General features: G+C 44.5%; 1 protein-coding gene across 17 annotated transcripts in view; it reads right to left on the reverse strand.

Annotated features, from left to right (window-relative positions):
• Positions 1–22,356, reverse strand: part of ABLIM3 (actin binding LIM protein family member 3) — a 148,646-nt gene that overhangs the window by 25,037 nt on the left and 101,253 nt on the right. For 12 of the 17 annotated variants that reach the window (XR_014153987.1, XR_014153988.1, XM_081852095.1 and 9 more), the window contains 5 exons: positions 19,673–19,766; positions 9,283–9,370; positions 4,504–4,562; positions 2,123–2,194; positions 1,387–1,542 (listed from right to left, as the gene is read on the reverse strand). Coding sequence is in view for 15 of the 17 variants with exons in the window: in XM_081852095.1 (XP_081708221.1) it covers positions 1,387–1,542; positions 2,123–2,194; positions 4,504–4,562; positions 9,283–9,370; positions 19,673–19,766 (469 nt within the window). In the remaining 2 variants the exon portion in view is untranslated. The remainder of the gene's footprint in view (positions 1–1,386; positions 1,543–2,122; positions 2,195–4,503; positions 4,563–9,282; positions 9,371–19,672; positions 19,767–22,356) is intronic. The other 5 variants (XM_081852097.1, XM_081852098.1, XM_081852100.1 and 2 more) reach the window with 1 other exon arrangement.

The following is a 22,356-nucleotide window of genomic DNA, read 5'->3' on the forward strand; positions in this document are numbered from 1 at the left end:
GAACAAGGGGAGAATGTGCATGCTATACCTTTAAAGCACATTTCCCTCCTCAAAGTATTCTGGGTGCTGGAGTTTGTTGAGGATTGCTGGAGGAAACTGTGGGCTCATCCATGCATCTGCTTGTCCCGCTGCTTTCTCCCTGCAAAAATCTGCTCTTTGCCACTGAATCAGAGCCAATGTCGATCGGGTTTTGCACAGGTTGACATTTGCTCCGATTCAGAGCAGGTTTTCCTGGGGAAAGCAGTGTGGCAAACAAAAAATCGCCCGGACCTGTGCCTAGGAAGAATGGGAAACACATAAAACCTCTTGGATCCATGGTTTCTAGGCATGGGACAAGCAAAGTGTGGATAAGCCCTGTGTGTGGTACAAACTAAAGTACCTAGAATTCTCTTTTACATATTTTTTCCCCACAAAATTGTGCATTTTATCCTTTCTCATTTTTGTATGCATCTTATTCTAAAATGCACAGTTTTGTTCACATTTTATTATAAAATATGCATTTATGCCTGCATTACGGCACTTTTTAAAAAAACAACAACTAGGAACTGTATCACAAAATTTGGAGAATCAAAAAATCTATAGTGAATCAGTGAGCACCTCCATACTTCTGCACATCTGAAAAGAAAGCCCTGGCTTGTTTGCCTCATTTTCTGCTTCAAGGCTATTGTGATCCCCATGCTTTTCCAATCTTCAGTGAGGTTTGGACATATGAAGACAAAGCTGAAGGGAGCTCCTTGGATGTGTTTGACACTGAGGGATAAGCCTTAGGAATTGTTCCTCAAATAACTCTGTACTTCTCACAGTACATTTAAGTAACTGGATCTTCATCACTTACCCCTGAGTAGACCACACAGACTATGGGTGGTAATCAACTAAGCTTTACTCAGAGGAGACTCACTAAAATTAATTAATATAACTAAGTTAGGGCCATTAATTTCAGTAGGTCTACTCTGAGAAAAACTTAGTTGACCCCCCCCCCCCCAACTGGAAGGTGTTGTGCTTTCCCCATCTATATCCCTGTAGCAAGGGATGGAACCAGTATACTCAGAACAGGCCTTACATGGACATTTTCTGTATATTGAGAAGGTGGCTACTTAGCAATAAAAAAATTGGATTTTGCTTTTGGTAAGTGTAAGAAAAATGTATCGTGACTCTCAAACAACTCAATCAAAATGAATAGGGTTACAGCACAGTTGGGGAACATGGAAGTCCAGCATCTGGAGTGCTACAAGTCCCAGCAGCCCCAGCCAGCATGGATGATGGGACTTGTATTCCAACAACATCTGGAGGTTCCCCAGATCCACAGCTATAGTTTATAGAGAAGTCTTTCTACCGCAGACCTTGCTGGCTCCCTACGTCCCAGGTGAAATGGCTAAGAAGCTGTACCTCCCCATAGCTATATCTCTCCAGCGTCTCGTCCGATGTGTATCTGTGATAGGGCTCATAGGAAATGAGGTCAGGGCGCTGCACCTCGTAGATGGCTTTAATCTTGGGAAGAGCGGCCAGGTCTTTGTAATTAAGGATCTCATTATCCACTTTAGCCTAAGGAAAGGGAGAGACAAAGACAGAGACGCGAACACAAAGAGAAAGGTAAAGAAAGGGAAACTGGGGGTGCAAGGGTAAGAAGGGGCAAGTTGGAATAAACAGGTTGAAGGCATCATCAGAACAAATGGAGCCAGATTGTTACCAGAGGTGAGAAATGGGAAGGATTGAACCTTGGAGGAGGTGACAGGGGTTATCCTAGGTAGATGAGGCAACAGTGGGAAAGGAGAATGCAGGCCAGGATTGGAATCAGTGCCATGAATTGCCTTGGCTAAATGCATCTGAACCCTTTGAGTCAGATGATGCTCAAAGAAGCCATATCAGCATCAGGGCCCTTTGGCAGTAAGGCATTCAAGGACGTGGTGTAGACATCTTGGGCTGAAACTGCCAAATGTTTGCCTTTGTTCCCAGTCCATAAGAATCCATTTCTCAATGCACGTGGGTGCATTGGATGATCACTTCTTTTCACCTTTCCTCGGATTGCGTAAGGGCATGTCTTCCCAAGCTTCACCTGTAGGAGCTGCAATGCCCAGTCCTCCAGCCACTACATGGCCTGCTTCAGCCACAGAATTGTACTTACACAGATGACTCTGTTGGGGGAACCAATGCTTGAGCCAGGTGGGGAGATGGATGTTTCTGAAGTTCTTCTGTGCTGTGTAGACAGAAAAGGAAGGAATGAGTTGCAAATGAAGCCAGCCTTCCTTCCAAAACCTGGTCCCCTCAAGATGTTATTGGGCTACAGCTCCCATCATCCTTGACCACTGGCCATGCTGACAGGGGATGATGGAAGTTCGAGTCCAACAACATCTGGAAGACCTCATGTTGGAGAAGGCTGAATTAAACCTTCCTTGTCTCTTGCTAATCAGCCACACTGAAAGACACAGTTCAGCCATCCCTAACCTGAGTGAGTTGTGCATCTTTAGTAAAGGCAAATTGGTAATCTACCTGACTATATTCCTTCTGCTTAAAAAGCCATAATTTCTGTAATTTTGCTGCACTTTGACTGCAGTTTGCAGGAGGGAAGAAGATGTTGTCTATGATTATGTTTTCTTTAGTAGTACATGAGAGACGCAGGGTGCTGGGAGGGACACTCTGCCTGTCATAATGTGTAGTTATGCTTGAGACTCTAAAGGCATGTTGCACAAGGTTTTCGTTGCTGCACTGCGGTGCACTGAATCATGTCACCTGATCCCTGCAAGCCGTGTAGCAGTTTGGCCAATTCATGCACCAACCCAAGCTAATTGACCAGAATGAATGGCTGCTCTTCCCCTCCAAAGTCACTTTGGAGCAATATTTTAGGGGTGATGATGAAACAATGTGAAATCAAGAGACAAGTCCTTGCATCTCTTGCAGTATCGCTTACAATCTTTGGTGTCTAGGAATGCAATGATGAGGCATCCCATCTGGAGTCCTGTCCTATTCTGACCACCGTTTCCAGAATACAAACGGCCTTGGCCCAGTATACCCAAAGTAGCATCTCCACCCCCATCTTCCAGCTCCGAGGGCCTTCTGGCGGTTCCCTCACTGGGAGAAGTGAGGTTACAGGGAACTGGGCAAAGGGCCTTCTTGGTAGTGGCACCTGCCCTGTGGAATACCCTCCCATCAGATGTCAAGGAAATAAACAACTATCTAACTTTTAGAAGACATCTGAATGCAGCCCTGTATCAGGAAATTTTTAATGTCTGATGTTTTACAATTTTTTATATGTGCTGTAAGCTGCCCAGAGTGGCTGGGGAAACTCAGCCAGACTGGCAGGGTATTATTATTATTATTATTATTATTATTATTATTATTATTATTATTACAAGAACAGTTCTAGCTAAGCAGGAGATATAACTCACTGCCAAGAGTCTGACCCTAATCTGGCTGCATTTTATTTTCTTGACAAAATGCAAACTCAAGTGGTGATTCAGTTCCTGGAATCAGAGTTTAGCTCTGTTTTGATTTAGAGCATGTAAATTTAAAATAAACATTTAAAACATGGGAATTCAAATCTAAGGCAGAATTACTGGATCATACCAAAGACCCATCTAGGCTAGCATCGTGTTTTCACAGAGGCCTAATAGATGCCCAGGGAATGTTTGCTAATAGCACCTGAGTGCAACAGCAGGAATACTCACCCCATGTTTTACCTACTGTTGATTTTAATAATCTTTTGACTGTTTTAAAATAACCATTTAAACCTGTTTTTAGTGATAGTTTTAATATTTTATGTTTTTGTAAACAACTTAGAAGTTTTTTTATTTTGCAATCAAGCAATATGTAAATGTTGTTAAACAAACAAAATTAACTAAGAAGCAGGTAACAGCCTCTTTGGTAGAGAAGCCTGGACAGGAATCTATGCCCAAGAGTTGCATTTGCATTATAGCCAAAACAAGAAAGGTGGCAATTGGATAAAGAGGATGCTGAGAGCCATTTCATAATGCATGCAGAGACTGTGTTTGCCAAGGATGCACCAGCTATTATGCTGGTGTTCACAGCTGTGCATCTTCAAACATGTAGCTGACATGTACCAAAGAGCCAGGATCAGCATATTCCCATTTGGATCCTTAAGCGTTTGGATACTTTTGTGTGTGTGTACATGATTATAACAATTGCTGGTGCAGATGTAGACAGTGTAACAGCTGTGTACAATATAAAGTGGTTCAAGACTATGAAGATAGGAGAAACAAGAAATAAGTCCACAGTCAGTCTGTACTCCTTGGTTAAAGCTTCAAAGCTTCAAAGCCTGTAATCTTAGTTCAAGTGTATATATCCCTGTAAAATCAAAGCCTTTGGATGCTAAATTTAAGGCTTCCTCTCCTTTTGCAATTGCTTTGTAGAAGGGCTATGACTTTCAAAGCAAGTAAATAAATGAACTGGCTATCTTCCAGCCTCTAATAATATATTTCCACTTGAGGAACTCCCCCAGCCAGCCGTTGCCAAAATTCTCCTTCCCATCCATTCCCAGCTCCATCTTACCTTTAACTTTTTTTCTGCTCGTGCTGCTTGTTTGCAGATAGGATGCCATACTTCTGAACCTGGAACAGAGCAGAAGGTGAGGACTGCAGTGCTGTCCAGCTGTGATTCTGATTTACATAACATTACCCAGGCTCATCAAAACAATACTCCTGAAAGCTTCATTGCTCCTTGCTCCTGACCCTATTACTGTTCTCTCCTGCTGCAAGGTGGTCTGTTCATTTTACCCATCTGGTTCCTATTATTGAGGTCCTAAATCTCTTTGTACCAAAAATTCCATTTTCAGTGGCAAGCTTATTGGCACATCCAGCATTTGTATCACCCTTCTTTCAATACTGATTAGAACTTTGATAGTTTTTGCTTGGAACTAAGAGGATGGTAGCAAATTCATTCTACTCATTGTGTGAATTGACAGAAGATTTCTACTAGCAAGGGTCATGTCCATTTCTGTGATTACATGTGTGGCATGTTCCAACTTTGTAACATTGAAAGCAACCAAGAGGCCATCTGGTCTAACACTCTGCCATAAGGCAGGACCATCCAATCCCAATCCTGCAATTTGTGCAATCCCCACACCAGGTTGCAATAAGCAGAGGGCAGATGCAATTGCAGTAAAATGCCTCGAGAGCAAAAAGTTTGACTAAGTCAAACGAGAGCACAAAAATGTTATATCTGCATTAAGGGAAGACAAGTAGTTCCTCCTACTGTATGATGGCTATATGTAAGACAAAGGGTTGGAAACTCGGTTAACAAACTGGGTATTGGTCCTGGATGCCAGTACAGAAGGAAATGAAGATCAGCAAGGTTATGTGCAATTCCACCCCCGTAAGGCGCGCTCTGGAGTGGGAACGGAGTTGGTCAAGGCAAGTAGTTGACGGAGAAGGGGAAGGCCCAGCAGCCTCAGAAGAATACAGCAGTCTGCTTACTGAACCCAGAAGGCAAGGCCTTCCCCGTCTAGCTGGCAATCTCCACTTGAGGAGAGAATCCTTGCCCTGGCTTCTCCTCTTCACCTAGCAACATAACTGGCACCATTGTCTGTGGCAGGTTGTAGCAGAAGGCTGCAGCAACAGACAGCACTAAAGCAATGCTAAGAGAGAAAGCAGTGGATCAAATATATCAAACAGAGAAGTCTTCAGGGTTCCCTAAGAATCCAGGGCTAGTTCTGAATAAGGCAGTCCAGAAAATACAATGCAAGACAATTCAATAAAACCACCTTGGGTGTTTGGGCAGAAAGGCAGTACATCAATATATTAGATACATAATATCAATCCTCAATTGGATATGGGTGGCCATTTTAGAGTGAAATTCAGGTTCTCTTCCCCTCACTCATCTGCTTCCCTATAGCAGGGAGGAAAGAGACATGCTTTCAGACTTAGAAGTGACGCTGCATGCCATTGATTTTTATTGACTTTCCTAAGACTTCCTAAGATTTTTATTGACTTTCCTTTCACCTTAATGGTGTGGTCAAAGGAACAAACTATCAGCTGGTGCTGAAAAGGAAGGATGCTAGGAAGAGACACAACACTTGTACTGTAATATGATTCCGCATGTTTCAAATCTGTGGCTGTATCATCCTCCCATGGACATTTTACTATTGACCTAGGTCTCAGAGCTGACTAGTCCTGGCTGCTGGTAAAGGTCAGGATAAGATTACAGCTGTTGTTGTTATTCTTGCATGCTATCTACCCAGCAATTCATAGACATCGTCCATCATCCAACCTGCCAGACGGATACCTGGAAAATGTATAACACTGCCATAGGCTCAAAGCGAAATCGGAATGGGTTGTCCTTGCAGACAGCAAAATACTACCATCCAGTAGAAAAGTGGGCACCTGTTTTACCAGCTTGATAAGATTTGTGTTCAGGACTTGAAAAGATTAACTCCCTCCTCACCCCAGTTTTTCCCTTTTTCTTTTGCTGTACAACTGATTATTATTGAGTGAGGGAATAGGAGAAGTCAAAGTATAGACCTTGTTCTTGTAGCAGCCTTAGAAGGTCCCATGGGTGAAGGGGGAAATCACGTCAATACCTTTCCAAGAGTTGCATGCAGACCAAATTATCAAACTGGTCATCATCCTGGTCTGCAATCCAGGAAGACCAGAGATCAGCATGTACTGGGGATCAGTGCAAGGAAGACTGTAGGGTTTGGCTACATCAGAGCTACTGGTTTGTCCAGTGGGCAACTAACTAGCTTTTCCCAAAGAAAACATTAACTTGCCCCCACCCCATTTCCCCACTACCTGTTGCAACATTATTTTTGTGAAGATGCAAATGCACATATAGGTTTCAGGATGTTTAGAAACATATTGCTACACTCTCTCCACTTCTCAAGCAATAATAAGCTTCAAGGATGCAATACTACCTGGGTTTGGTTTCCTTTGGAAGGAAATTCCTGGAGGCTTCTTAGAGTTTTGCAATAATTGTATTTATTTACAAATATACAGGTTGGTCACAGGTGCAGATTCAGCTCAAACACTCCAAAGGACAGCCAAAGTCTACTACTCCCACATCAGATCTCCAGAAATGAAGTCAGGAGCCTAAGGTGCTCATAGAACCCAAAGTCAGCCCCCTCCCTCCCTCCCCCCCCCCTCTCTCTCTCTCTCTCTCTCAAAATGCAGTTTCTATTCACATACAGACACCTCGGGAGCTTCCAGACTGTTGCAATTTTGTAGGTGGGATTCAAATGCATGCCGGTAAATTCAGGTCACACAATTAAGTGGATTTGGAGCTTCTTGGGCAACAAACCCTCTTCTCCCACAAAACCAGCCTTTTTGCAGTAAGGAAAATAACAGAGAATCGCACTGGAAAGTGTAGAATAACAACTGCTTGATACAATGTCATTTAACCAGTGGTGTGTGGTCAGTGGACTAGGGGGACCAGGTTGGTTCCCTAAATGTTCCTGGTAAATTAGAGTGTTGAAGTATTAACGCCTGGTGCCTCCTTCCCAAAGCCCAGGAAGCTCACACGCATGGCATTGGGACATTGGGGCATCGCACATATGACGTTGGCATCCCACCCTATCGTCCTCATAAGCTGGTGCCTCTGGCCCTAACTTTTCCCCTACAAAAAAATTCACCAAACACCACTGCGTCTAACCTCTCTGCAGACAAATCAGAATGCTCAATATACAGCCATCATATAAACTTTTGTGCACATCAATTAGGATAAATGCTCAAGAAACAAGTCACCTTTGGAAGTAACTGTAGATTATAGCATCTTTACATAAAGTGGAAGAAAGGAGAAATATCTTTTTTTTCTGGATATTTCTAAGAACAACCAGGCAATCTTCATAACAAAGGGAAGTTCCTTGTCAGCTCTGCCAGGCTAATTAAGGCAGTCTCCAGCAATTAATTTGCCCAGCTCCTCAGCTTACAACATGGGAGAGAGAACACCTTCTATTTCCCAAGACATGTTTCTATAAATCAGACTTGCTCTGAACAGCCATTTAATGTGATAAGTAGACATTTATCATCCTTCCTCTATTGTATTGGAAATGTATCCTAAGACAGAGGTGCGCATAAAGCTGCTGATAGGAAACATAGGAAGATGCCTTATACTGAGTCAGACCATTGGTCTATCCAGCCTAGGACAATCTACACTGTCTGGGATTTCAGGCGGGGAGTCTTTCCCAGCTCTACCTGGAGTTGGCAGGGATCAAACTTGTGACCTTCTGCATTGAAAACAGCTGCTCTACCATGGAGGTACAGCCCTTTCCCTGAAGCAATGGGAATAATGTAAGTGGAGAACCCTGCTTAAGAAGAAGGTGTGGGGAATGGAGATAGAATTCAGGGACAGAAATGAAGTTGGGAATGAAATCTTGGCTGATTTAGCCCCATGCGGGGGAGATGCGCTCAGACAGAATTGGAGTAAAAGAATGTGAAAGCTAATCCTGATCTTCTCATGGCCATTCAACTCATCCCCTCCCAGCCACAGAATGAACAATTATTTTCCACAGGCAGAATTCCACCCACCTACACTGTATCTGTATATGTTCCCGCCTCTTGGCACAACGTTTTTGAGGGCTGCGGTCACCATAGCAACAGGATCCTCTCATGGGCTGGAGGATCAGGCAATGATGGCCAGGTGCAATGCATGGAGGAGTTGCTCTTTCTCCACTCCCCCATCATAGTGGTTGATGGGCCAATGTGACACTAATGGCACTTCTGCTCCCCCACAATGAAGCAACCATCAATTGCCACCCAACATAGACAACAGCCCCTCCCTAAGCCAACTACTCCAGCAGTGCGAGGGTGGGAAGTAGCTAACCCTGCAATTAACACAGACAGATACAGGGTAATTAGTGACTCAGGGTGACGAGCACCTCAAGGTTGTCTAAGGGACAAACACTCCCCCCACCAAAGCTGAAAATAGACCTGTAAGGGGAAAGACACCCTAAGCTCACATTGAGACCCAGTAATTATTTATCTCTTCCTCTTGTAAGGGCACGTACCACCACAACTTCTCGAGTGATCTGAACTTGTTGCAAACAGGAAATGCAAATAAGTTGGCCTCAGGGCTTTGTCATGTGGCCTCTCAACACGGGTCTCCTTGAAACAGGATTGATTAACATGAAATCTCTGCTTCTCACAATGCATCGTGAAGATTAATAAATTCATCTCTAAGAAAATGTGGAGTGCCCAACACTCAAGCAACATTCACAACACCCTTAAGGAATTTTAGAAGCTCCAAGTTTTGAATACCAAGGTTGTGTATGAGGCTGGGAGAGAAGTAGACAGTCCACTTCAGAGTGAGACCTTTCGCCCCAGAAGCTGGTGTTCCTACCTGTGAGGTACATCTCTTCCCCTTCTGTGAACATCTGGTGACAACGCACACATCTGGCACAAGTGGGGTGATAATGCTTCCCTCCTGCCTAAACAAATGAATGAGAGAAAAGAAGATCATCAGGCAATCAGGTCTAGTCAACTTACGTTTCAACAGCACTCTTGTAAGAATTATTTTATTTGTTTATTATATCTCTTAAATCTTGACTATTGCCTAACATCCCCCTGCATCACCACAACACATCAAAATGTGGTTTACAGAAAGAATAAAGCAGCCATCACCAACAACATAAAATATCATCACCAAAACAATTCTGAAGTCTGGCGGAACCAATTTTTTTTTTTTAAAAAAATGGTTTCTTAAAGCTATCAAGGAAGGGGCCCTGTGGCTAGATCAATGAAGAGAGTCCCAAGGTTAAATAAGGAGCCACAACCAAAAAGGATCTACTCCTAGGAGACAACAATCAAGGAAGAGTCCCAGAAGAGTGATGCTCTAAAATAACTTGATCTCTAGGTGGGAATCACAATCTGAAATACTTTAGAAAACTCAAAACCAGCACTTGGAAACTAAGGGCCAATTCCATGTTATGTTAAACACATGGCTAGTCCTTGAGCACAAATTATTTCTTGCAGAAATAGGCAGCACTGACCAGCTCCAGTTCAGATCAGGACTGTGGTGTGTGGTGCTGGTGTCTGTGGGAGCTCTTTAACCCTTTGACCCCCACTGTGGTCCCAATCCAGACTGCTCCCCCATGCCTGCAATTTTCATGGCAATAATAGCTGTCAATGGCCACTAGTTATGATGGCTCTGATGCCTCTGAATACCAGTCACTGGGGAACAACAGTGGGGTGGGCTAGTCATCTCATTGCCCACTGCGAGAAACAGTGCAGGGTGTTTCTTTTTTAATTCCAGTGCCAGAGTTCCAGGGCTCATCCACACTTCTACTTGCCCCACTACTTTCCCTTGGGAAAATCCACTGTTTACCGCTGAATCAGAGCAAATGTCAACTGGGTTTTCTCCAGATTGATGTTTGCTCTGATTTAGCATGAAAGAGTGTGTTCTCCAGGGAAAAGTGGTGGGGCAAAGGCAAAACCACCCGAACTTATGCCTAGAAAGTACAGGACAAGTGGAAAACTACTTGGACTCCTGGTTTCTGGACACAGGAGAAGCAGAAGTGTGGACAAGCCCTGAGTTGCTACTGAAGTCCACTATGACTTAGCACTAGATGCTGCCTTTTACACGTAGCAAATGGAATACCTGGACATCAGAATGGCAGGTAGTCACTGAAACACAAAGTTGGTTCTTCAAACTCAGAATTCTGCATTAGTCTTTGACCTAATCTATGGGGTCATTCAAAGATTACAGAGGGAGAGAGCTTATAGGATCCACCCTAGTGATAGATAGCTCTGTGACAAAGAAAGCCCACAAGCTCAGATCTGTCACACTGAATAAAAGGGTCATCTTTTCCCACCAACTTTCAGCTTATGTCAATCCAGTGACTTTGCTAGAGTTGGGCAGGGTGACAAGTCACAGCACAGCCAAGCCCAGGGTGTCATCCTAGCTGTGAACTACCACTGGAATAGTGTGACATTCTTGTTTTACAAGCTGTCACTAAACGAGCCATCATCATCTGGCGATGCTGGACAGATCTGGCACTGAGCAATGGCTGCAATGAAGTTGAATGTTCAAGTTAGCCGCCCTGAGCCCGGCTTCGGCTGGGGAGGGCGGGATATAAATAAAATTTATTATTATTATTATTATTAAGTCTATGCTGGATGAGCAAAAGCGGAAGCTATGTTTGCTATCTGAGTATTCAATCCTGATTTCTCTTGAGAGGGCAACTTTTATTTTTCTGTTGCCTTCAACAGGATTAGAAATAGCAACCTACTATTTCGCCCACTTGTGATGTAAGAAGGCTGTTCTCCCTGCCCTTTAAAACAAGGATAATAGGCTTAATTGGTAGCTTGCTTCCATTCAAAAGTGTCTGCTAGGATTTCAATTATAGGCTCACTTGCAGGGCTTCAGAGCTCAGATGCAGCCACTGGTTTAACTTGGTGCAATCAGCCCCATTCTGTGCAAAGCACTGCTCCCAAAGGGACATTTTACAGCAGCAGCAGCAACATAATAATAATAGAAGGAAGGATGAGGGATTGTTGAAGGGTGTGGGAAGGGGGAAGGATAGTGAAGGCTTTTAATTAGAGAAGGGACTTTTAAAGCTAAAGCCAGCATTAAAACCAGTAATGGCTTTCCTAAGATAGGGCCATGTGAGTCTCGCAAGACATAGTTACCAGTTAGGCTGTCAGCATAGCAATCAAGCAATGGTGACCAGTTTTGCCAACCATTGGTGGGTAGTATCCACTGGGACCTGTAGACTGATCAAGAGGCCAACAGATGGTGGCCCAGGAGCCACTGGCAGGTGCAATCACAGCCACTGGCAGGCAGAACTAATCGGTCCTAGTTCTGTCCCCATTCTCTTCCACCCTGCTGAGTTCTACAAGGGCAACTCTGAGACTGAGGAGGAGGAAGTTGACAGCAAGGGCCACTCTCTGGCCTGGTTGTAAGTAAGAAGGCAGGAAGGGCGGGGGCTGGCTGAGGGCAGACTGCGGTGGGTGGGACAGTGTCCCATTTGCCCTAATGTACTTCATGGCTTGTCATTTCTGCCGGAATAATTGTTGCACAAAAATGGAACAAAGCCCATTGCTCTCCTGTGATTGTTCAACTGCTTGCCTATTTTATGGAGTTGCCAGGCCCTTGCCACAAAACCAGCCATAGAGTTCAGTGATGATTAAAGGCTGGCCCAGGCAGCCCGTCAGCCCATAGCATGCATCCTGGGGTTGTTATCTGCACCAAGTCCTGTATTTCTTGAGATATGCCCTAGTGCTCAGGGTTTCTGAGTGCAGTCATGGATGCGAGGGACAGAGCTTGCATGCACAACCCTGCCCTGTTCCCAGTTTGAGCCTGAACATTTTCAGGCAAATGCCTGAACAGGTCTGATGCCACCAGATAATCTGGACACATGGGCAGCATCCACAACACCTAGTTAAATCCTGGGATGTCCTTCAAATGAAGACAGAGAGGCAATTCCTTCACCCACTTTGCACCCACCTCTCCTCTTCACCCACCATGTGCACTGACAGCTTTTAAATAAGCATTTTTATCGACAATGTAAGTCCTGCTCTGACCCTCGCTGCCAACAGCCAAAGCCAGTTTACTTGGATGTCAGAAACCCCACTCTGCATTTTCCATTATACAGAAAATGCAGATAATTTTTATACCAAACTCTTTTGGGAGTCAATTTGTCCTCAGTGCAAGCTAGGAAAGGTTGAACCTATTACTTTTGGTTTTTGTCAGTTTCTCATTTTTCTAATCTTAAATTCAGTCCCTGACATTTCCAAATCATTTTGCCCCCCCCCCCAGTGCTCCTGAAAATTCACCAGCATTTTCATGTGAATTTCTCATAACATACATAAACATGCAATTTGCCCCATTGTTATCACTATTTTTTTCACAAAGCATTGTTCCCTATCACAATGCGATTTTGTATATTATTTTCATTCAGTAAGTATTTTTATGCACACTTTATTCTAGAGTGTGCATTCTTGTGCACATTACTTGGCCAGAGAACTTTATTGTAAAATTCAAAGAAGTGCAAATTACAAAGCATGGCTGGGTTTCAGTTTGTGCATTGTTTCAGAAAGTGCAGATTTGGTAGGTTGAATGTGAATGGAATCAAATTCCTCCCTCATCCTGATGCAAGACTCATTCAACACAGAGAAAAGAAGAAGAAAAGGAGCCAGCTGAGCTGCTAAAAAGCCAACCAAGACCAGCGCTTCAGTCCTCTGTTATGTTGCTGCATTATCCAATGTTTCTCCTCGTATGTTTCCTAGTTGTAAAGGGCGGGAATACGGAAATCAATGATGATCATGCAAATGGAGTGAATGAATCACTCAGTTGCTTACAGCTAAAAGCAACAAATGTCTTCCTCCCCTCCCTGCTCCACCTTTGCAGAAATTCTCCAGTGCCTTCAGCGAGACACTCTCCCTGCTAATCTACGCATCCTCTGGAAGAGCTCCATGGAGATTTACGAGAATGTGTTGGCTGAGTCACTGCAGGATTTGCCTGTCACTAAAGTGATATGGGTATAAAATCAAATAACAGATTGATGCCATCTAATGCAATTGTGTCAAGGAAGCTGGCCGCTTAAGCCCAGAGACCCACTCTCAGAGGAGAAGTAAAAGGTTCTGTGGGATTTGCAACCCAATCCTATGAGCCACTGGACTAAGGTGGCAGCTCATATAGGATCAAGTGCTAAGCTCCCAGTGCAAAAGAAATGCCCTTGGGCTGATCCCACTAGTGCCGCAGCATCCCTTGGCATCCATCACTTTTCACCTGGCCCTTGCTTCATGCTGCCAAATGGTACTGGGGGGGGGGGGGAGAGAGCCCCTCACCTTTCCGTCTAGCATGCTATGGTCTCTCCTGGTCCGTAGAAGGTCTAGGGCTGGGACAATCGTGTGCTGCCCAATTCTACAGTTAAGTATGGACTACAAGGGATGTGTGTTGGGGGGAAACCCTCAATCTCTTAATGAAAGAGCAGGATAAAAATAGGACAGAGAGTTTCTGCTAGGAATAGGTCTGGTTGGTTTGTTTTTTGTTTTAAATAAATTGTGACCATTTCCAAACATTGCTGCTCGTTCATGCAAGTTTCGCACAGCGTCTGCATGATGTCGTCCTCATCAAAATTCAATCCCATATTACTTCTCCATTTAGTCTACAGTTCCTTTGGTCCAGCAGCCAACTTGAAAAATATGTCATAATTGCATTTAGCTGGTTGCTTGATTTTATTGCTTTGTTTAACTGCCTTGGCTTTATAGTTTTGTTTATTTTGCACTTTGCTTTATTGTGTTTTATTACCTTTTGCTGGATTGTATTCATACAGTGAAACTAGAAGGGGCTACTCTTCCTTTCTGATTTGGTCGAGAACATTAAGAGACACGCTGGCCTTGGAACTAGAAGCACTTCTCTTGCTGGGTACCAAACCATCAAGCACACTTTCCCCATGGTGTTTTGGAGGCACGGTGAGTCAGAGGTTCCCCACCCCTGAACTAGATACTCTAGCCACCAAATCTAAACTGCCTTTTCTGGACTTGGTTTGACCGACAAGTGAAGGAAGTCCCTAAGCCGTCTTAGCCTCACCTCTAGCAGAGGTGCAGTTTCCAGACAGACCAAATCACAACCACCTTCTTTATTTTATACTGATTAAAATTACAGTCATTGTGAGAGCCCAGTGCTGCCTACTATGAATACACTGCTTATTATAATTCAAAGGGGTGTGTGTCACTGTCGTTCCTTTAAGACTCATTAATCATCCATAGCTGGCTGCACATCTTAGAGCCATATGGGACAACCAGAGGCGTAAGCATATGATGGCTGATTATGGCTGAGGATAGTTAGAGGCACACTTATGCCACACTTTGTCAAGAAGGATGATGGGAGCCTACTGCTTGGAGGGCAATAGGATCCTAGGCATTATTACCCTCCGGGCACCAAACTCCTGGGCATCCCCACCATCCTGTCTGATTTGTGATCGCTGCAGCTAGCAGGCTTAGTCTTCCTAGGAGACACCACCTCCGGTGCTCAGCACGAGCAAGACAACCCCCAAGAGGCTGAATTTGCATGCCAAGATATGACTGGAAAAGACGGCAAAGGACTGTGCTCTGAATTTTTCTCAGAAGAAGAGGTCGCACCATGCCCACAGGACCTCTCAATTGCCCCATGGCTCTGCAGCCATCATTACGCAACACATCAGGCTCTCCTCTCCGCTTTGCATTGTGCTCCAGGGTCACATGCAGACTCTTCCCAGAGTCCAGCTGATCTATTTCCAGCCAATCCCATCGTCAGGATTAGACAAGGAGTTCCCCTTGACCAGGCTCCAGGGATCCCCCTAGAGAGACGCAATTCAGGAAATCAAGGAGTAAAAAGAAGGTGCTGAATAAGGCTTGTCTGAAATGTTCTGGGAAATATGAAGGTCAGGTCCACTGTTTGTGTCTGTTTAGGGCAGCATAGGAGGCAGAGAAGAGAGATGTTTCTGAAAACGTGTCCTAAAATTGAGATACAGCAGCCTGGGAAGCTCACATTTGTTCTGTGTTTTCAGACATTTGGTTCCCCTCCATGTCAGTAGTGGAAACACAAGAAGTTGCCTTTTGCAGTTGAAGCAAAGGGACTCTTAGCCATTGAGCATGTCTCAGGAACTCAGCTCTGGAGAGCAAATCCAATGATCTTGCTCTTCTGGAAGTCTTCCAACCTGCTCTATGCATTCTGAAGCTTACAATCAGGTCATTTCTGCTACTGAGCTGCAGCAACATTTAAGAGGTTGCACGCCTAGTGCAGATCAACTGGCCAAATGCTTAGAATCAAGGCACTCTTCGCAGACTGCCCTCCTTTGTGCCAGGCAGTAAGATTAAAACACATTTCCAGGGCTGCTCCGCATGTCTTGGCTTGACTGTGTGGGGCAGACAGATGGGATGGAGGGACGACTGAATTGCAGCTGGCAAATTGACTTAATGCTTAAGCTCCTGGCCTTCAGAGGCTGCTTCATACGCTCTGGGTCTTAGGAGCCTTTTAGTGTGGGTCTTTGAACAGTCAGATGGTTGGATGTGTGGCAGCTCCATGTCAATTTCACTCTGGAGACAGGCCTTTATTAAAGTCTGGGAAGCAGATGGCCAGTGCAGGTGTGGAGAGGCAAAAGCTTGACATGAAACTGACAAGCACCTAACCATGCAAAAGTGGTGTGTCCATGGATCTTTCAAAGTCTACGAAAAGGATCGTCTGTGGCAGGACTGGCAGGCCTCATTAAGTCCCTGCCAGGGCTCAGTTTCTGAGGAGAGAAGTGCCAAATTCAAGCCTTCCATCTGCCTTCCTCCTTGTTCCTAAATTGATTGTGACAGGCTGCAGTTGCTCAGGGGAAAACTCTGCACATGCTCTGAGAAATTTTTCTTTATCATTTCTTCACATATTTCAGGGATCAGATGTGGCACTGGAAACAGATTCTGGAGCTGAATCTGTGCCCCAGCATGAGCTGAACCCCATTTAAATTCAGTGGGTGGTATTCAACTAAATTTTATTCAGAACAGACCCATTCCAGTGAATGACTACATTAGGACCATTAATTTAAAACTTAGTTGAATGCCACCCAGTGGCTGCATGCTTTAGGGGAAATTAATTCATTCTCTCTCTCTCTTTCTAAAAAAAAAAAAAAAGGACTTTAAAAGTAATCTTCACTTATTCATGTTAAAGGAAGACCCAGCACAGTTTTAATCCACCTGGCTTGATGTTTACATTAACACAATGCTTCTGTTCTGCCATTCACTTAGACCCTTCCAACACCCTGGAGTGTCAACACTTTAATTATCTCACTCCACAAACCCTGTGGGTCCTGGAATGCTTGCCCTGGGCTCCCAAGTTTCTCTTTGCAGTCACAGCCTTCATCCACCATGAATTCCTTTTGCCTGCTAGCACACTGCTGCATGGCTAACAGCTGTGCAGGATTTGTTGCCACAGCAACAGAGAGAGGCATGGTGTGGAACCTGGTGACAGAGCATTCTCTCAGGTAGATGGATGGAGAGGAGCATCTGAGAAATGAGCTCATGTCACCTGGAGGGCAGGTAGGGTAATTGATGGCTATTGCAGCCACAGAGACAGTCAAGCAGCATTGCTGAAATGCCTGGGACTTGGGAGAGGAGATACATACCTAGGAAGCTGCCTTACAGTGAGTCAGATCACTGATCCACCCAGCTCAGTATTGTCTGCACTTGACGGGCAGCAGCTCTCTGGGATGGGAGACCCAGGATTTGGGGCTTTAATATTTCAACAACACTCTGTGCAACACCAAAATCTGGTCCCCCCTTCCATTGTTTGTCATTGTTGCAGTGCCTGCTGTGATACCCTCTCAGCTTGGCACTCAGTGCAGGCAAACCAGCCGTGCTCCCCTAAATACACCTCTGCCGGGATGTCAGACAGGGAATACTCCTAGCCCTACAGGGAGATGCTGGGGATCAAACTTAGGACCTTCTGCATGCAAAGCAGGTGCTCTAGCTCTGAGCTATAGCTCCTCCTTTTCTTCAGGAGCACTTGCAGGTGATCAGGAGTGATAGAATCAAAATCCCAAGAAGAAGGTCTTCTGTTGCAGGCTGGGAGCACAGATTGGGCACTTGATGGACAAAATGCCTGGCTACTTTTGCCTAATTTATTTACGCACTTCAAGAGGTTACCATAATATCATTTATACTGATCTGTGATGTGATCATATCTGGAATTCTGTGCACGGTTCTAGCTGCTGCATGCCAGAAAGGATATTGTAGATGCGTAAAAGGTACAGATAAAGGCCACGTACCCCAAAATGACCAAGGGACTGGAGCAACTTCCCTATCAGGAAAGATCTGGGACTTCTTAGTTTAGCAAAAAGGCAAGAAAGTGGGGGAAACACACAATAAAGGTTAATAAAATTATGCATAGTGGGGAGACTGTCGTTAGAAGATGTCTCCCAGCCTCATACTATAAGAACCTGTGATCATCCAGTGAAGCTAAACATTGGAAGATTCAAGACAGATGAAACAAAGGACTTCTTCACACAGCGCATGGTTAAACGATGGAATTTGTTCCTTCATTGCATAGTGATGGCTATCAACTTAAGCAATAGGCAAATTCAGGGAGGATGAATCTGTCCTTGGCTGCTTCTCATGACGGGGATCTGAGGCGGCATGACTCTGAATACCACTTGCTGGAGAATAATAGCAGGAGTGGGCGATGGTGCTCATAGCCTGATTATGGGTTTCCCAAAGGCATCTGGTTGGCCGCTATGGGAAACAGGATGGTGGGCTTGATAGGTCTTTGGTCTGACTCAGCAGCGCTCTTCTGATATGGGTCTGGCGCTTTATCAGAAGCTGAGGAATCTGTGGTTACCTAAAATGTGTTGGTGCAAATTGGAGGCATTTGCCTGAAATGGCTTCATTTGCCTACTTCATTTTGATTCAACAAATGTTCTTTTTCCAGAAATGAGGAAAGTTTCTAATATAATTTGCTGCTGACTGAGGAAAGAAGGTTGGGATTCACTGGCTGATCAAGAGGGATTCAACCTTGGCATTAACAGCACCACACGCTAACCAACTGAGCTATTTACAACAGATACTGCATTCCTCATACCTTTTCAGTGTGTTTTCCTCTGTCATCATGAGGAATAGGAACAAACTTTCAGAAAACCCCCAATGATAGTTGGATCTGGAGGATCGCACTGCAGCCAACAGATTATAAATGAAAACGCACATTCCATGCTATGCAATTCAGACACAGCCGTGCCAATTTTTAGCACTCCCCACTCCAGTTATATATAGACTGCTATATTTAGCATCCTCCAGGCTTGCCTATATAATCGTAATGCACAGTTGCTGATTCTCCTCCTGTCACTCAGATTCTGAAGTGCAACATACACCCTTCCAGAAAACCAGTCCCTTACAACAGGGCTGGCGAACTTGTGGCCCTTCAGATATTTCTGGACTCCAGCTCCTATCATCCCCAGCCAGCATGACCAATGGTCAAGGAGGATGGGGGTTGAAGTCCAGCATCACTTGGAGAGCCAGCAGTCTTTTACCCCAGCTTTACACTGATGACATGTTACAGATAGGTAGCCGTGTTGGTCTGCCATAGTCAAAACAAAAAATTCCTTCCAGTAGCACCTTAAAGACCAACTAAGTTAGTTCTAGGTATGAGCTTTCGTGTGCATGCACACTTCTTCAGATACTTTGGTATCTGATACTTTGGTATTTGATACTTCTTTGGTATCTGAAGAAGTGTGCATGCACACGAAAGCTCATACCTAGAACTAACTTAGTTGGTCTTTAAGGTGCTACTGGAAGGAATTTTTTGTTTTGACTGATGACATGATTACAATTTTTATTTTACTTTTGGGGTAAAATCAGCGTCAGAGCCTAGACAGTGCCAGGAACAAAAAAAAAAAGCACACAAACAAAAACAAAACGCCAAACCACCTGACTTGATAGCCCTTTCTTAGATCGTTCAATAGTTATCCATGTATCCAGTACCATTTCTCTAGAAAAAGAGGAGCCAGAACTTACTATGGACACCTTTCTTGTTCTTATATAATGGCAATGGTGCCCACCTGAGAGTGGCCAGAACTGAGTTCCGGCTGGAAAAAAAGCCCTGCATGTAATCCCTGTGTAACGGGAAGTGTCACAAGTCTGAGCGGCACCATGTACCTTTCCTTAAGTCAGAAAGGGAAAAAAAATAATGTCTTACTAACACAAAGCTCAGCTTCCTTGATATCACAACAACAATACTATTGGTGTTAGAAAAAAGGCGCTGTCCGCACTGAACTCACCTCCAGGACTCTGCCACTGATGTACCGGTTGCAGGTCTCACATTTAATGCCAAATTGGGCATGGTAGTCAGATTCACAGTATGGAATGCCATCCCTGTGGGAAAAGATTCAGGCTATGAGGCTTAGAAGAGGGGAAAGGATAGTCAAGAATCTCCCCCCACCCCTCAGCAGAATTTCTATTGTATGATGCTGAAATGTGACCTGTGCTCAAGTGAAGGGCACCAAGGGGAAAAGCAGCCTGCCAGGGGCTTATTTTGGTGTCCCGTCAGAAACTCTAGTTAAGTTCACAAAGGCTGCTTTACATTATTGGGGTTGAGGAGGCTCCTTTCCCCTGATCTCAGACTTTCCACTCCTTGCCTCTTCTCATCTCACTCCCCATGCTGTAGGACATATTTCCACCACAACTCTGCCTCCTCTTCATTGTTGCATCGCACAGGACAGGGAAGGGAAGGGTTATATGGAAGGTTTCAGCTTTGTGCCTCTGCACAGTTCCCAGGAGACAGCAGGAGGGCAGTTTCTAGGGCACAAAGGTGCCCTGTGGCAAGGGAGATGCTCACATCAAAGAGGCGTATGAGTCTAGACTCCTGCTTTTATTGCTCTCAAAAGGTTTTCAGGGACTTAGGTTGTTTCCCTGTTCCCATGGTCTCTTAGAACACCAGTTGTTCTAAGACACCAGTCACTCCTGGTGGTAGGATAAAACCTTATGGGACAGCTAGATTTTGAACTGGAGAGTCATTGCATAAGGGTACCATGGAACTAGTATTGCCTGAATCTGCTCCTAACCTGCTTTGACCCAGTTCAGAGACCAATGCAAGCATGGAGTTCTTTATGTACCAGGGTTTGCATCAGGGATCGGTTGAGCAGTGAATGAGCTCTTCAGGGGAACACTGCCCTAGCCACCTGCTCTCAGCCATGTTAGACTGATTCAGAAATACACACAACGGGTGAATTTGGATGACCGTATATTGGCTTAATAAGCCAAGATCAGAACAAGCCTGCTGGCTGTGCACACACTCCCTTCAACCCTCCCTCTGCCATGGCAGCAAACAAACCAGAAAGATTTCCACTAGCTATAGTTTCTTTCTTCATACAAACTCGGAAACTATGGTTAACTGGTTTAGAACAAGGCAGGATATTCAGCCAAGTGTCATCATCTTAACACCTTTAAATAAAAAAAATCTGTGGTGTGATTGCTACTCTATACACTTCTAGTTACGAAATCTGAAAAAGGATACTGTACAAAGCAACCCTACCATCAACACTGGAGAGTATTGGGCTTTTCTGTTAAAAGATGGAGGGAACCTGGAAATGTACGTTGTTGGAGAGCTCTTCTTGCTCTTAATTTCAAGCCACGATTTACTATTCTGTCATGTTCTGAAGACATTAACTGCAGTTTCCTCATTTGTGCAAAATGAGAAGTGATGGTTAATGAAAGACTTCCAGATCTGTTTGCTCACTCTTGCAAAGGGAGGGGGGCTATGATATGGAGATGTGCTAATGATCTTAATGCAGTCTATACACAAGGAAGAAGTAACCGAGTGCAGTGGCCATCCAAAAGCAAGAAAGAACTGTGACCATGCTTAGCCCAATGGAGAGCAGGCCCCTGACTTATGCTGGAGCTCTGACATTGTAATCAGAGGGGAAAGCGCGAGGAGTTTTGATAAAGGAGACTAAAGGAGGCAGGCAGGCAGGCAGGAAATGTCTGTAGACTTTTCTTTGAGGAGTGTTAAGCCTGACAAAACCTGCTTCACACATTACGCTTTCTACACAATCATTCATATTTGTTTAGGAAAGGGAGGGGGAGGGAACTTGTAAAATATAATGGTTGAATTGCTTTGTGACTATTATTTTCTTGGCCTGCTGCATATATACTGGGAATCAAACTCAGCTCTCAGAAAGACATCCACCCGTTGTGCTAACACAAGGATTTGTCTTTGTGTGAAAGGATTCAGAAGATCAGCATGGATTTCTGAAAAATAAGTCGTGTCAGACTAACCTGATCTCATTTTTTGACAGAATTACAAGCCTGGTAGATGAAGGGAATGCAGTGGATGTAGCCTACCTTGATTTCAGCAAGGCATTTGACAAGGTGCCCCATGATATTCTTGTAAAGAAGCTGGTAAAATGCGGTCTTGACTATGCTACCACTCAGTGGATTTGTAACTGGCTGACTGACCGAACCCAAAGGGTGCTCATCAATGGTTCTTCTTCATCCTGGAGAAGAGTGACTAGTGGGGTGCCACAGGGTTCTGTCTTGGGCCCGGTCTTATTCAACATCTTTATCAACGACTTGGATGATGGACTCAAGGGCATCCTGATCAAATTTGCAGATGACACCAAACTGGGAGGGGTGGCTAACACCCCAGAGGACAGGATCACACTTCAAAACGACCTTGACAGATTAGAGAACTGGGCCAAAACAAACAAGATGAATTTTAATAGGGAGAAATGTAAAGTATTGCACTTGGGCAAAAAAAATGAGTGGCACAAATACAAGATGGGTGACACCTGGCTTGAGAGCAGTACATGTGAAAAGGATCTAGGAGTCTTGGTTGACCACAAACTTGACATGAGCCAACAGTGTGACGCGGCAGCTAAAAAAGCCAATGCAATTCTGGGCTGCATCAATAGGAGTATTGCATCTAGATCAAGGGAAATAATAGTGCCACTGTATTCTGCTCTGG

This window comes from Podarcis erhardii, assembly GCF_964252035.2.
Source record: "Podarcis erhardii genome assembly, chromosome: 2".
Taxonomy (NCBI): Eukaryota; Metazoa; Chordata; class Lepidosauria; order Squamata; family Lacertidae; genus Podarcis; species Podarcis erhardii.